Here is a 16,764-nt window from a genome sequence, read left to right as displayed (position 1 = left end):
TATGAGTAATACGAACATTATTCCAAAAATATCCAAAACATTAATTTTTGCCAAGTGACCAAATATTTACCTAGCACACCCTGAAGCACAATAAACAACGTTTCATAATGAAAAACCCATCAACCTAATCCTTCCACAATTAACCAAAATACGTCACAAGAAACTGCAAGCTTCTACACTATCCGAATACTTTCCAAACTAAAACTGTACATATGTGTAGACAAAAGCTCGTCATCGCGCAATAAACATTTCAACGGATCGGTTCCTTTTCGGTCCTTTCATTGACACACCTTTGATCGTTCGAGGAAAATTCTGCAGTTTACGTGCTTCTCTTGAAACAACGTTCCTCAATCCAGTCTTCACAAGCCCCTCTTGCATAATGCATCATGATATATGAATGCGTTCTTTGCACCTCTCTTTGAATGTTACCAAACCGGATATTTATGGTGGAAAGTTAAACGTCTGACACTTGATCGTCCTTTTACGTAAATACGTAAGTACGTAGACAATAAAAAGAAACGTTTCACAATAAGAGAGAAAAAAAAAAGCGTGACTTTTATGCTTTTGGATAATGCTTACGAAACATCACCAAATACACGCCAATTTTTTTACGTCTTCTTATGCAAACAAGAAGAATACGAAGAGATACGACGTATATTTCGTATTCGTCGTTGCTTAAATTTGTCATCTCGTTTGCTCCAAGTGCATTTTTCAAGCAGAGGAGAATCTTCTCTCGTATCAGGAAATAATACGTATTCATTTTAAATAACAGAAAATTTTTGTCAGACACATCCCAAGTGTACAACAGATGCACATTTTCCTTAAGTAGAATTAACGTCTCGTTACGATAGACTGGTGCAAGGTGTTTTTACGCTAACAACCGTATCATTTATTTCCACATTTCCAAGCCGAGGAAAATCGATTTTGCATACTTCCAGTCAGCTGTGTTGCAACAAAAGTGAATACATTAAAGTTGGAAAATATTGTATTCCCGAGTGAATATCGGACAGTGGTTGAAACAGTTTAATCGAACTGCCTGTGAATCTCCGTTTTCGTTATTAACGAGCATCGTTCGTCACCGTTCTATTTTTCGTTTGTTCGATAATCTCGCCACGAAGCACAGTGCAGTGTTTTGTTTAAACAGCTGGCCAAAATTCCTTTGTTCGTTGTTGTTTTTTCGAATCTGCAATCTACAATAGTATTCCTCTAATATTATGGAAAAACTATTTAGAAGCGTGTCACTATCGAATTGAGAGACTCGTAATATAAATTACTTATTTTCGAATTTTCTTACTCTTCTGTGAATTTTTACGTAAAATTGTGTAAAATTAGTAGATAATTTTGGCTAAAGCTATGAAATAGTTTTGACCAATTTCTTCATGGGAATCGTCGTGCAACTAAACACGTTTACGTACAACTATTCGCCGTTATCTCACGACACGATGCATCCGTCTCTTTTATGCCGCCGTTAATAGTCTTATCGTTCTTTCCACGCGTTACGATCCATTTGATCGAATTAAACACGGATTCTATAGCTTCTTAGATTATAATCCGATCTGTAACGAGAACACAGTGCCGCCTGTTATCATTGGCCACTTTGCCTTGACATGAACCTGCGCCGCGAATTTATGGGATATCGACGAGCTGGCTTTCATCGGAACAGTAAAACCGGCCTTTACGGCGACATTAGATCGGATCGAAATGGCTGTACTTCTATTGCAAACGACGTCTGGCTACCAAACTGGAAAGAAAGGAAGGAGGGGAGGGAAAAGAGGATAACGAATTTCCAACCGTACATCCAAAAAGTAAACGAAAATTTCAAAGTATGGGAAACGAGGAGACGAATTCTTGGAAGAAATTTAAAGTTACGCTATTCTTCCTCTTCCACCTCTCAGATTTTAGATCCCGCGAGTCGAACTTTCGTAGTTATCACGGTCCACTGAGGCAGTTCTGAGAATTCTACGGAATCAATCAATAGCGCAGAGGGAGCATCGAAATTCGCTTCGACACGGTGCGAGAGCTTTAATTGATAGCGATAACGAGTTTTGCGGGAGATCTTCGGGAGATCGAGATTTTAGTGCGCAGAGAAAAATTCGAAATTTGTTTCGATACTGAGTTACAGTGATAATTAACAGTAATAGCGATTTTTGCGCGAAATATTTGAGAAATAGAAATTTTAGTGTGCAGAGGAAAATTCGAAATTCGTTTCGACACTGAGTGAGAGTGCTAATTAATAATAATAGGAGTTTCTGCGTGAAATCTTGGAGAATTCGAAATTCGTTTCGACACTGAGCGAGAATTTTAAGCAATAGTAATAGCGATTTTTCCGCGAAATCTTTGAGAAATAGAAATTCTAGTGCACAGGGAGTATCGAAATTTGTTTTAATATCAAACGAGAATTTTAATTAATATCAATAGCGATTTTTGCCTGAAAGATTTCAGGCAAAGAAGATTCGAAATTTTAGAGAAAATATTAGAAAAATCGAAATTTTAGTGCAGAGAGAAAAATTCGAAATTCGTTTCAACAGTGAACAAGAATTTTAATTAATAGCCATAGCAATTTTTGCTTTAAATCTCTGAGAAGTACAATCGGAATTTTTATTCCGCTCAAATTTGCACGTTTTATCGAAGAAAATTAAGTCACACAGACCACGAAATTTCGTTTTTCGTAGAAAAATTTCATTCTGTCAAGTTATTTAATCTCTTGGGTCAAGATTGTTTCACTAGCTACGCATAACATCGTTAGCTACTCACTGTTTCAATACTGCGTCGATTTGAGCTAAAATGTACACACAAATTGAAGCGAAAGTTCGAGTTAAAATTAATCTTCGTTATTAACCCTCCAATTCCCACAACTAAAATTCTGACCTAATATGAACAATTTTAATAAGTTATATCTCCATTCATATAAACAACCGGAGAAGAGCGTGATTGCTTCAGAGAAAAATATATACATTTCAAATGCATATAAAAACTGAAATATGACATAAAAATATTTCGAAATATTATATGAATCTCTTACGTAAAACTTATACAACGATCTAAACCTCAAATATAATTTATGCTCGTGTTTCATAACGAGAAAATCAACGAAGTAACACGAAATACACCTAATAACAATTAACACGTTGACTGCCAAGCCTATTTTGAAGAAATCTATCCTAGACGCCAACATTTTTTTTTTTCAATTTATTGTATAGAATTAAACAAACACATATTAATTTTTATATTATGACTTTAATTTTAACTGTCTTTTTGCAAAAAAATGCTTTCGAATTATCTCGTGGTCGGACGTCTACCAGCAAACTGCCAACTGCGAGTTATCTCGTAGCTTGTCAACGTGTTAAAAAATTGATCAAATCAAAGATCGACTGTTTTACCAATAAAAATTCTGAAATACACGCTAAATTGTTCACTGTGATCCATTAGATCCTTTAAACTTCCAATTTACTTATCTACCAGTCCAAAAAAAGAAAGAAAAAAACGTAAAACCTACTAGAATTCAAGGGTTAAAATAAACGAAATTCTCCCGATATTCCAATCACCGCGAAATTCATTTCATCAACACAAAATTCGTAAATAGATGCACACGGAAACCGAAGGATTAAAGCAACCTATTTTCGACCTAACTCAGGCGCAATCTGTGTCACGAGTACACCTCGTTACAATAACACAGCAGGTCAATTATCATCTGAACTACTTCCTGTATGAATAATTTCCCACCGAGAGAAACGAAAATAAGTGGGCTGGTGTCAATTTTCCACGAGGAAACAATGTGGCGAAACAGCTACGTGGCGAAAAAAAAATTCGTTTTCACTGGAGAACGCGAGCGTTGTAAACGGGGGGAGGCGAGGAAAAGAAGGAATCGCGAGGCAGAACGGCAATGAATTATGAATTAGCCTTGAACTCGAAGGCAAGCCATTGAACTGAATTCACAGTGGAACAATGAGGCCTGTTCAATTACACTTAATCGCATCGAAAGTGCAGCACCGTTAACTCTCGTTATTTTAAGCCACGCGGCGCCTCCCTGTGCGTGCACGAGAGAGATCAGAATTCTTTCGTGCATGCCGCTTCATTCGCTCGTTCGCCCACGGGTTTTCCCAGAGAAATCGGATTCCAGATCGAACCCGAGGAAACTCGTCCTTCCTCCGACACGAGCGGAAGAAAAAGAAGAGGATAAAGGAGCGCGAGTAATTAAGAAACGATTCCATCGTTTCGGAAATAAGACGGAATATGCGGAACATTATCGGATATCGTCGATAATTGGCGGGAAATCGCGAGGCTTAGGGTGTTCTAATTCTCCCGGGGAACAAAATTGCGGCGAAAGAAGATCAGAGGAGTAACGAGGATATTTCTATAGCTTAGAATCTAAATTGGACCATGTGCGACGTCTTACCGCTTTGTTTTCACTTGATTAGTTATGCAACGAATGAAAAAGATTTTACCGTTTGACGTGCTTCAAGTACGATGCTGTTTTATGTGTGATCGTTGATGCTTTTTTCAGTGATCACTCATGGCCGAGGCGTGTTGAATGAATCATATCCTGATCCATTGAATTAAATACGATTTTTAATATTTCTACAATATTCTATGAATTCAATTTTTTAAATATTTCAAATGAAATACTATATCTTCGTAACATTAAAATTCAATTTAAAGTTGAATTTGTGACATTTGTATAATTATTTAGAACAGTGTCTTTGATGAAACTTCGACACCTATCGTTTCACCTAAAAACGACAGAAAAGTGTAATACAACCTGATCCAATTAAGAAACGAAGAGCAGTAGAACGTCGCTGATACCCAAAATTCATCGCGCAAGATTGAAATCACAACAGCCTGTCTGGATTCGACAAAGGAACAGAGCGTTGCGTCACGGCGCGTTGCATTTGAATTCATCATCGGGAGAAACTGTATTCATTACGGTCTGACGACTTCCGTTTCGCATACCTCGTGGCAAACTGTCGTCCTCAATTATTATTGTGGCAAAAAGGAAAGGAAGATTATGCAGAAGGATACGGTACACTCGTTCATCTACGCAGTATTTATAACTGTTTACCGGAGAGAAGCTTTGCAGCGCGTCGCTGTCCAATTTTTACGGTTTCTTTGATAAAACGCCGTTCACGATAATCACTTATACCACGTTAGTGATTGATAACGTTCAATGAGCCAGCACCTCGTATATCAGCGCCGTTTGTCAACGAAGTCTCGTATGCAAACATGAATGGCTGGCTAAATACACGTGCTGGGTACGCGTTTACGGGAAAACCAGCTGTCCACGCTGATCAATCCATCGATTTAGTTATTAACAAAAGCGAGTGTCAACAATGCACGCTTCCGACACGATGGAAATAATTACGCAACTCTGCTTACTTCATCCGTTTATCGTCGGAATTTTCTTTCGTCGAATTGCAAGATAATCGGCGGGAAATTTGCACGCGCTCTTCAAGCGTGAAGAGGAGAGAAGCATTGTTATTCCAGGTGTCGCGTGTGTCAAGCACGAAATGCAACGATTTTCGTTGCAAAATTCCGCACGCCAGTAGAAAAAATTGTTACGGTTATAATGGAACGTCAGTCATGAGCGTTGGAATACACATTTTACCAGGGACGACATGTGTTTTTGTGCAATTTATGAATAATGTAAACACCCACGAACGCAGCTTTTTCAAAAAGCTTTTAAAATATCGACCGTGTTTTTCAAGTGTTCAAGAACGACACGAAGTGTGCAATGTTAATTGAAAAAGGTACTATCTTCTTTCTTCTTAATCAATTTTTGATCAATCGTGATTATCGTGTCAACTCGTAATTTCCATTATTATATTTGATTTAATCGTGAACGTTTTATCTGACAGATTGTTATACTCGTTTGATATTTTATCTGAGATTGCTGAAATATTCAGTGCGTGGATAAAAAGATTTGTCATTTTCACTTGTATAAAAACTCACGTCAGTTGAATAAATAAAATTGTTTCTGTGGATTGCAGGAAGTATTTCGAGAGCAATTTATCCGTAAAGTATGATATTCGAAGATAAAGTACAAAGAGAACGAAAACACTTTTCAAAAAAAAAATTACTTTCAATATTCTAAAATTTCAGGTAAATCAAAAAGTAATTTCTAAATACTAGACACGTTTCCAAGGAGCTCCATAAAAATTGCATTTCATATGTTACATCACAGCAAGGCAGAAATTCGACGATTCATAGGTAGCTGCTATTTCTCACAAATCACTAAGTCGGTAGAAACTATTTATTTACACGTGAGTTACTGTAATCTCGTCGATCTCGTTACATTACACTCTCGTGCCAGTTCCGTCTCACTTAGTCTTTTTTCTGTCTTTGCACACCGACTCTTGTTCCGTTTTATGCTGGCAAAAAAAAAAAAAAAAGGAAAAAAGTCGAGTATAATGATACACATGTGGATGCGTGAAACGATTGCATAAAAGGAATAACTAAGCACCGTTCGTAACGAACGCGCGAGTCATAGAACAGATTTCAACCTTGCGGAGAAACTGCATGGAGTAAATAAGTGGTAAATAATCTCTCGGCAGAGAACTGAACTTTTGTCAAATTCTTTCGTAAATTCCAACTAATTGGCCAGGAATGACGAACGATTCCGGAAGAAGGTATTCATTGTGTAACAGAGAACGCGTTCTATTTTCATCAAACTACCATTCTAATTGTCAAAGTTGGATTAAACGAGATTATTTTCGAAACGACACCGTCTATTTCTTCAGCGGCACTTTTATCTTACGATCCACTCGATTAGAGTGTATTCGAATGCAGAAACGAGATCTTTCTAATCTTTCCACAGTTTAATTGTTTCAATATTTTCTGGCTCTAATTTGAATATTTTGAGACACTTTTTGAAGGAACTTCGTTAACGATAAATTCACTTCCTTCCCAGAAAATTCGAATCTCGTAAATTATTTCACCTCGCAAAAGAAAGAAAAGAGTATTTGGAAGCAGAAATTAGATTTCTTCAATTTTTCAGAATTTCAATTCTTTTCTTAATTTTTTCGGAAATTTCCACGAAGTTCTTCGTACGTTGAAGATACATCCAAGCAAACTTCGACGCGATAAACTCACTTAATTCCCAGAAACCTCGAATCAATCGCGAGATACAAGTTTATGTAGAAGCGAAATTTACATTTGGTGCTTTATCGCGTGAAAGAAGAAGAAGAAGAGAAAAAGAAACACCGCGTGAATATTTCAAATTCGGAGGAACTGTGTGTTTTTACAGCAATCGAATCGCGTTCATGTACGAGTACTTCCTGCATCAATATAGAACGCAGTATATCCCGGACGATATCAGAATTCTTTTCATTTTTATCGCCAGCTAGACTCGTGCGAAACCAGCATTCAAGAACTGGCCGAGTTTATCTACAAGTTGGGAGATTTCCGTGCGGCAAATGTCGCCGATAATTCGCTTTACTGCAAAATGAAATTGTTGCGACGTTAGCGTTATCTTTATCAACAATTTTTATGCGCTTGAAAAGCTAGAAAAAGAAATTTGCGTCGTCACCGAAGCGCCAACGCTGTATTATAGCTTCACAATTCGGTAAAGAAACACTCGCAATCAGTTTACATCTAATTAACGAATAATCTACAAGTTCCTGTCACGTGACACGATTTTTGAAACATTCTCCAGCCGAAATACTATCGGTAAGCGAGGTGAAAGGAACACATTACGGTGTTAAATCCGCTCTTATTATTTTTGCATTCACGAGACATTGACTCCTCGTTTCTCTTTGTTGAGAACGCGGTATCGACTTGATTCGAGCGAAATGAAAGGGGGAGCTCTAAATTTATGGCTCGACTGAAACTTTCTGTTTCACGTTTAATAATTTACAGTTCTGTTAACGCGGAGACGAAACAGAATCGATAGTGGTATCGGTAACAGAGTCAGTTTCATTCATGAATATTAATCGATACGCGCGAGACACCTTGCATAATAGTTTCACGTAAATCTGATTTCGAGATGTGGTCGCTTTTTCTAAAACGTGAGTTTACAGTTTAACGCAGCTTTCGTGTGTTCGATTCGTAAATTCGAACGGTAGACAGTTTCCATAAGCACTCCAGTGTTGTATGTATAGCGCGTAGCTTCTGATTTAACGCGTTGAGTGCCGCGTGGGATAGTGATGACCTGCTGCAGTCACCTAACCTAATCAACGAAACTTCGAGTGAACAAACAAACATTTTTTCGACTGCGAGCAAGAGCAAAGTATCAATGATTTAAGAAAGACATGTTCTAAGAAAGTTTCAAGGAAATGTTTCTTCTTCGAATAGAAGAAACATGTGAATTTTTGTATCATTTTTTATTCATTTTGTCGACACATTATCGCGTCAGTTTTTGCACTAATGACCGACAATCGCAGCAATTTCTTCGTGACTTTTATCTTGTTTATTTGGAGAGAGAATTAACCGATGATCACTTTTTTTTTGGCACATTTCCAGCGGAACTTTCTAACTTTCAAACTGTCAACAGGAAAACTGAAGACAAACCGACGTGTGTTAGCAGCGAGTTAATAACAACAAACTGCTGTCGTTCTCAGAAAGAAACACAAAATGTACTCCGTGGATCTTTCATTTTCCTCCTAAAAATTCCTTTCAACTCGACAAGGCACCAGGAACAACAGAAACATCCCAAAGAAACGATTCTCACAGCAGGCTCTAATAACAAAAGTGTCTAAACACATTCGACCCAGGCTACAGAAACGACCAGAAACTACTTTAACCCTCAAATCCATAAAAACATAAAACAATCTAGCAACCAATCAAAAAAAAAAAAAAAAGAAGAAAAACCACGTACTACTCGACGGAAGAACTATCACAAAATCCCTCGGGAAACGAACACGTCGTTTGAAGAAGAGAATACGCGACCCACTTGAAAAATTCCCCTTTTCGCGAGATGACAGCGCGCACAAGTAGCGAGAAGAAAGAGGAAGAAAGAAAGAAAGAAAGAACGAAAATGGGGAAAATAAAGGGAGGAAGAACGCGAGTGAAAAGTGTGGAGAATGGAAGGAAAAGAGGGAGAGAAAAGAGAGTTTCTGGGCCAAGAGCGTATTATAGGAGACGCGGCGCGGCGCGGCTCAGCACTCAAGAAGCGGCGCGGCTCAGCACTCGAGAAGCGGCGCGACGCCGCGGGAAGCTGGTTTTTCAGCGCGGAAGGAACGATTCGAGCGGCACCTTGCACCTTCGCCGGGTTTCCCTTTCACTCACCTATCGCAGTCCGTGGCCTTGACGCTGGCATGCCCGATCGTAGCGGCATCGGTCAAGGCGATCGCGATCCAGAGAACGATGAAAAGTCCATCTGGCATGGTGGTTTCCTGGAAGGGGGCTGACACAAGTCCTACACGGGGGTTTAAACGCCGATGAACCTCGTCAGACCTCGGTGAACTTCGGCCGGGTCGGTTTAGCGGCGCGTTTAGCGGCCACTCACGGCAGCGGCAAACAACACGGCCTGGATCGTTCGACGATCAGCCGACCGACTGATACGAGTCCGCGCGCCACTTACGAACGGCTACACGATCGCGTTTGGCCTTCCGCTGACAGTTCGCTGTCTCGCTGCGTTTATACCAGCCAGCCAGCCAGCTACCAGCAGGCACACCACCGTGACTCTAAAAGGCGCTCCTCTCTCAACCACGGATCACTCAAGGAGGCCGCAAGACACATAAAAGAGGTACCAACAACGCCGTGTCGCCCGATCGTGAGCTACAAGTGGCTCGTCGAGAAAAAAATGAAGGAGAAAAAAAAAAAAGAACGAACGTGTAGCGTCTGCGAAACTACTTGTTTCCTCTGTGCACGATGCACAAGAATCGCGATCAGTTATATGAGACTACCGCTTGATAACGGCTCGCTGTTCATTGGTCTGACACCGGAACACTCCCCCGGTCTGATTGGCTGTCGATTAACACCAGCGACGACCAACACTCACGACCGTTTATTTTCCGACCAAGGCGAAAGGCCTTTTGCGGCGATTCCCTCTTCTCTCTCTCTCTCTCGCACTCTTTGTTTCTCTTCGACAGCACGTGTCGCGGATTCGTAATAGACGACGCGCGATTATTCCCCGCGGGGATTATTTACGAGCTCGTTTCAGTCTTTCGGCTCACGATGGCCGAGAAATAATGCTAACTAGGACTGACTTCGAGCTTTCACTCTCCCCTCAACCCTTTCTCGAGTGAGTGTCGCCGGTGATAACAGCGAATTATCGTGTTTTCTTTCCTTGACGTCTCTATGAGGGACAGTTCGAAGGTAGATAGGTAGTTTTCTGCGTCGATATTGACATTAGGGAGCCTGTCTGGTTGGGTTTGATAAGATACAGAGGTCGATTCATCGATCGAATCTGACTGAATGAATTGAAGGTTTTGTAATGGGAACGGCGAAGTTCAGACGATGATTCAATGATTTGTGGGAATTTTTATTTAAACGGAATAACACGTCTTCGTATTTCTCGGAGATTACTGCTTTCATTACGGGTTTTCTTGGAATTTCTTTTTTTCGTTTTATCGAGGCTATCGGATTTTAGGCGTAATCAACGAGGAGAATGTTTCGTGATTAGGGAGTTTTGGAAGTGATTCGCCAGGAAGTCCGACATCGCGAATTCTTAATGGGAACGAATCTATCCGTCGATTCATGGAAACCTAAATTCGTGCTATAAGAATCACGTATCCATTGATCTAGACGATCGGCGATGGTGGCTCTCTCTTTGAGAACAGACCTTTTGAGATGCGCTACTGGATATTTATTAAGGAGTTCAGAATGTAGGAGAGAGAGGAGAAAATTTTTCCTTGACCTCTCCTCGTAATATCAGTGCTCCTATACGATTTTTCTTTTCTCTTATCTGTCGAGAAGTAGCAATTACTATCTTTCCAATTACTTAACGCTTCGTTACGGACAGAAGGAACGCCTATGAGGGTAAAAGTTAATCAGCGAAATATTCCACTGGCAGATGAAATTTCTCGGCGTTCGAACGATCGAACGTGGAATAAACTCTTCGGTTCCGTTTAACGAGGACTCGTACAAGGTATTCGCCAGGAGTTTCAGGTAATTTCCAACACTTTTCATTCATAATTTCACCGAAGGAACGAGCGCTCTTCTTCGGGTGAACGTAAGAAAAGGAGAACTGTTCGATACACAACGGGTCGGGTCTGTTTAAATAAATTCCTATTCAAAAGCGATCATACTTGGACGTGTTGCATTTTATGTACCTCACTGTGCATTTACTGAAATATCTTTTCCATTTCCATGAATAATTCAATTTATCTCCGGGTGTGGCAACGAGCGAGAAAACACGTTGCAACGAGAACGGTGGAGGAGCGTTTCCAGTTTTATTTATTTATCGCGAGCAAAGGAAGAAGACGTAGCTTTTGCCTAAGTACTCACTACACGAGAGAGAATTTCAAGACTTCGACCACGGAGAGCGGCAGAGACAATCGTGAATGTGTTCTCGATACGAATCGAATCGAAGCACCTTTAATTCATTTGTCATTTTAATTCTACGGTATACATCTCTGCTCGATAAAATTTATTTACCTACCACTGCTTGAGTAACTTTTTTCGAAACTGTCGAAACCTCTAATTTTCATCGATTCGTAATTTCAACGCTACGGTACACATTTCCGCTCGATAAAATTATTTATTCACGACACCTTGAGCAACTTTCTTTAAAACTGTTAAAACAGTCGAACGAAGGTACCTTCAATTTTAATCGATTTCTAATTTCAATGCTGCTGTATATATTTCTGCCAAATAAAATTATTTATTCACGACACCTCGAGTAACATTTTCAAATCTGTCCAAAAAGTGAAACATTAACGTTTCTTCTTTCAATTTATCTGAATTCCTAGGAATAAATACGTTTTTAAACTTTCTGCGAATAAAATCAATCGAAACTGCTATTTATTCGTTCGATTTTATAAAAAAAAAAAAAAAAAAAATAGGAGAACGTATAAAAGTGTTCGTAAAAAGTGAAACACATTTTTGTTCACATATCCTAAATTATACATTGCTCGTAGCATTCGCCCGATAGAAAATCAAAAGTTGTTTTCCGCTACATCGGAGCGTTTAGTGAAAAATTTGTCCCCATATATTTCGGAAACACGCGAAGCGTTTTACGCGGCAAGCAACAGTCGGTTAAATATTCCGAGCTTTTATCAGCGATAATACTTTTTTTTTACCCGTCCTTTTCCGTATAATTACCATCGATAACAGTCTCTTTCGAATTTCTGCTCCGTACGGCAAACACGGTATTTTGGTTTTTTTTTTTTTTTTTTTTTTTTTTTTTTTTTTTTTTGCCGACACGAAGGTATCCGACAATAAAGAAGAAGGAGAAATTCATAAATAACGGAAAGGTGTTCATTTTCTGCCTAATCTACCTTGGGAATCGCTAATTTTATAATTAATTTCTTCCTTGAATATGCTGTCCACGTTCCCGATTATTACGCTTCTCTAATTTCGACCATGAAACACACATAATTGAAGCTAAACATTGTTTAACGAGGACGTGCACGAATTACGGAAATTATTATTTATTATTCGACGCTCTACTCTTGTCACCGTGAATTTCGATGGATTTGATACGCGCTCTGATACGTGATTTGAATCGTAAACACACCTTCGGGAATTCCAACACCGGAGATTGTATGCATTTTTATTCTCGTCAACTATTCAAAATTGATAACTTCCAACGGTGTAGAAAAATAGACGATATTTTACGGCACTGTCGTAGGAAAATGTGGTAAATGAGGTAAGAAGAGTGGCACCACAGAGTATTCCATCCATTATTATTTGAAATTTTTATTCTGGTCAACTTTCAAAAATTTTAAATTTCCTATAATTTAAAAAAAATCAATGATTTTCTAAGATACTATCGTAGGAAAATGTAATAAATGAGGTAAGAAGAATGGCACCACAGAGTATTCCATCCATTATTATTTGAAATTTTTATTCTGGTCAACTTTCAAAAATTTTAAATTTCCTATAATTTAAAAAAAATCAATGATTTTCTAAGATACTATCGTAGGAAAATGTAATAAATGAGGTAAGAAGAATGGCACCACAGAGTATTCCATCCATTATTTTTTAAAATTTTTATTCTGATCAACGTTCAAAAATTTAAAATTTCCTGTAATTTAAAGAAATCAACGATTTTCTAAGGTACTATCGTGGGAAAATATAAGAAGAACTGCACTACAGAAGTTGTTATTCTGGTCTGAAGAATGAACTGAAGAATGAAAATTTTCTAGGATATAGAAAAACATCTTAATAATAACGATCCCAGATAAGAAAAATGGCATCGTAAAAGTATGTAATTAGAAATATTCCATAGTTTTTTCCGCGCATCCATAATCACTCGGACACAGCCAAGTACCAATTCCAGTTATGACACTTTGCTAAGTTTTTCAATCACATTCCCAGACCAAAGAGATTCTCTCGTCTCGTCTAATCCGTTTTTCTTCAAACTCTTCCTCTTTTGTTTCACCATTCTACACACTTATCCAAGACATTTTCTACTTTTTATCTAGCATTGGTCAACTTAAAGCAGTTCACGTATTCCAGATAGTCCGAACATTTCCTACTAAGATTGCATTAATTACAAATTCTACTTAAAATAGTTATTGTTGACCGTGTTGTATTTAATTATGACGTCGTGTATAATATATTGCTGTCTGCTAGTTTCAACTATCACTGGAACAACTTCCTTTTAAACTCGCTCGAACAAAACTAATCTATGATTTATTTCCCCGGAGAGTAGCAATTTGTCGTGTGCCTAATGTTTCTCGTATGATGTACCCACAAGCAAAATTACTACCAATGCAACAACTTTTATGTAAGCATCACCGAGAATTGGCAGCGGATGAAAAGAAAATTCGCTGCAAATTGTGGAATTTTCTTGGATGAATTTTTATTATCCTTCACAAACACAAACAAACACAAACGTGGAATAATTGAAGCGTTGATTAGCACTCGATGTTACGTAAAAAAAATTGCGAGTAATTTATTATAGGAAATGCCATTTATCACGGTTAATACAGAGAGCCTAATTGATGCATGTGTCGCTTCCAACTCGCTAAATACTTCTCGATAAATAACGCCTGTTTCCGCCATAAACCGTGAAATCAAGATAAACGAAGTTTTCGAACGGTAGTCGACGATAAGAAAAAAAAAAAAAAAAAAAAAAAAAAACATCCCATCAGAAATTTATTCGTCTGTGATATTCGATTTTATTTGCATCTCACGTTAAACGGAGGGATCTTCTTTTAATGAACTTTTACTCCGACCGGCGGCGTTAAGCGGGGCGCAACGGAAAAAGGAGCGGAACTAAGGGCTCTTCAAATGGAACAAGATCCAACAACTTACGGTAAATTATGCATAGCTAAACAACGTTCATGGCGTTATTAACAAAACCGTGGGGGTAAAGCTTGCCGAGAAATGTAATCTTCCATTAATTACCTCGTTGTGCTGCAACAAAGCCGGAGTTCCGTGACATAGTTACTCTGGGAGGAATTTAGAAGCATACTTCAGACGAATAAATTATCACACTTCCTTGTGAGAATTCGCCGAATCGTTGTTGACGAGGAAAAATTCGGTACATCAAACGCGCGATTCCAGCGCTAAAATGAACTGTTCTCGACGCGAGGTTTCGAATAATTACGACATTTCCTTTCATTACGCAATCTATGGAGCGAAGAAGGATTTTAATCAGTTGTCAATCGATGTTCTCGGACAATTGACACGAAATGAAAATCTAGTATGCACGTTTGGGTAGGAATAGTCGTTATATACAGCTATTTAAAATTCCGATCTTACGTAAACCAAAATTATACTTAATAACGTTTTTCAAACTCGCTTACGTAAGGAAGCTGGTCATTTTTATAAACGAGTGTATACAAGCTCGAGATGTTTTATATTTCCTGGCATGATTACAGCTGTGTAATCTGCGATCGATAAAATCGACAATTAACTGGTATTATAATGTGTAAATTATGTTCTTTAAGCACGAAGCATGGGTGTGAGCGTTTTCAGTAAGGCAACTGCACAACTTCCTTTCCTTTTTTTTTTTTTTTAAACTAATTAGTCGTATAGAATATTCCAGGATCGACCTATTTTTTTTTCAGTTTGTGCTTTTAAGTGTAATTTCATTTTTGCAGCAATTCATCCACGAATTGATCTTTGACTGTGGTCGTTTCAACTGAATTTTTTCAATTTTCAATAAATTCTACCACAATTTCGTTTGCTTAAATACATTTTGCGCAATTTTTGTTAATAATTTCTGTTAATTTCTTAATTACTTCCTGTATCAAATTCAAAGTCATTTTTACCTAATTTACTTTTGCCTATTAAACTTTCTGAGAGGTGAATTTCATTTTCGACTCTATATTTGTGCATGAAACACGATTGGCGAACGCGTGAAAGAAGGAAGAAGGGACAGCGAACGTGTTAAGCTATTGCAAAATGAAAGCTGTGCTATCTGAATCGAGAGGAGGAAAAAGGAATCGAACAATCTTGCTGCATTGCTGTCACTTTTCTACGATTTCACGTGTATCAAACATTTCCACGAAATACACAGAATTTCCCGATACAAATCTACGAGAAGAGAAGCATTTCTCCCGATAGCTTTCGACGTGTAGGTCGAAAGCTCCGTTATTGAGAGTTTATCGTGCGTTAAAACGCTTACGCGATAAACCAACCGTCGCTCTCTGTGTACGTGTGTATAGGTGTGCTTACAAGAACGACGCTTGTGAAATATTCGCGTGGCAAATCGCTACTAAAAACTTCCAAACTTCTAATGTCCACGTTCGGACCATATATTCGAGCTTTCATACACTGGCCCCATGAAATCTGATAAGATCGGCAGGGCACTCGAGATTTACAACGTGTTTGCAAGGTGCTCTCTCTTGTTCAACATTGCACAATGATATTAGAGCGATATGCGTATTATACCTTGAAAATATCCGAGATATTAACCCTTTAATCTATGATTTTTTTCTGAGTGCAGCGTCAGTCATTCACTGTTTCAGTACTGTAGGTAACCGAAGTTAATCTGTTGCAGATCAATTACATTTAGTAATCCTCAGTGTTACAAATTAAAGCGAAAGTTAGGGTTACAATTAATTTTTCTTGATAATATAACTGTTTTTATTTTCTTTTCAATATCTTGACCAGAATACCTGCCACGAGCCTGACACGTTGTTATAGGTTAAGGGGTTAACGAGATAGAAACAAATTGGAAAATTTTCGTGGAAAATATGAAATAATTTGAAAAACAGAGAATGTCAATTTTTAGTGGTTTTTTGGAGGATAACTGGGACTACAATATTGTCGAAGCATACAAGGGTTGCAATGTAGAAATTTTCACGTAAAATAACGTCAATTTGTTCTACGTTAATACAGGAATAATACTAAAAATCTGAGAATTAATAAGAAACGGAAAAAAAAAAAAAAAAAGAAAAAAAATGAACAGTTGAAACAACACAACCCAACTACGATGTTGCTACTTTAATTTTCTGATACTTAATTAGAGAATAAATTTCACGTCGTGAAAAACACAATTAAACTCACCGAACCTTCTTTCATTTCCGATGCACCAAAGCCTTAAAAATTGTGTTCCTCGATAGAGCTACTTTGTCACATTCCTCCTTTCCCCTTCCCTTAATGAATTCAATCCTAGAAATATTTTAATCTTCGATCCGTCGATTCACAGACACGCTTTCTTCCTCCATCCCCACTGATTTACTCTCTTGAAAGATTAAAAAGAATCGATGC

At 38.2% G+C, this 16,764-nt stretch overlaps 1 protein-coding gene across 1 annotated transcript in view; it reads right to left on the bottom strand.

Annotated features, from left to right (window-relative positions):
• LOC108576290 (trehalase-like) overlaps positions 1–9,731 on the bottom strand; it is a 42,286-nt gene extending 32,555 nt beyond the window's left edge. The window contains exon 1 of the mRNA XM_017939249.1: positions 9,220–9,731. Within this exon, the coding sequence (XP_017794738.1) occupies positions 9,220–9,317 (98 nt within the window). The 5' untranslated portion in view covers positions 9,318–9,731. The remainder of the gene's footprint in view (positions 1–9,219) is intronic.
• Positions 9,732–16,764: the final 7,033 nt, after the last annotated feature.

This window comes from Habropoda laboriosa, unplaced genomic scaffold (genome assembly GCF_001263275.1).
Source record: "Habropoda laboriosa isolate 0110345459 unplaced genomic scaffold, ASM126327v1 scaffold212, whole genome shotgun sequence".
Classification (NCBI taxonomy): Eukaryota; Metazoa; Arthropoda; class Insecta; order Hymenoptera; family Apidae; genus Habropoda; species Habropoda laboriosa.
Note: the sequence above shows the minus strand (reverse complement) of the source record. Positions and strands in the feature narration are given on the sequence as shown.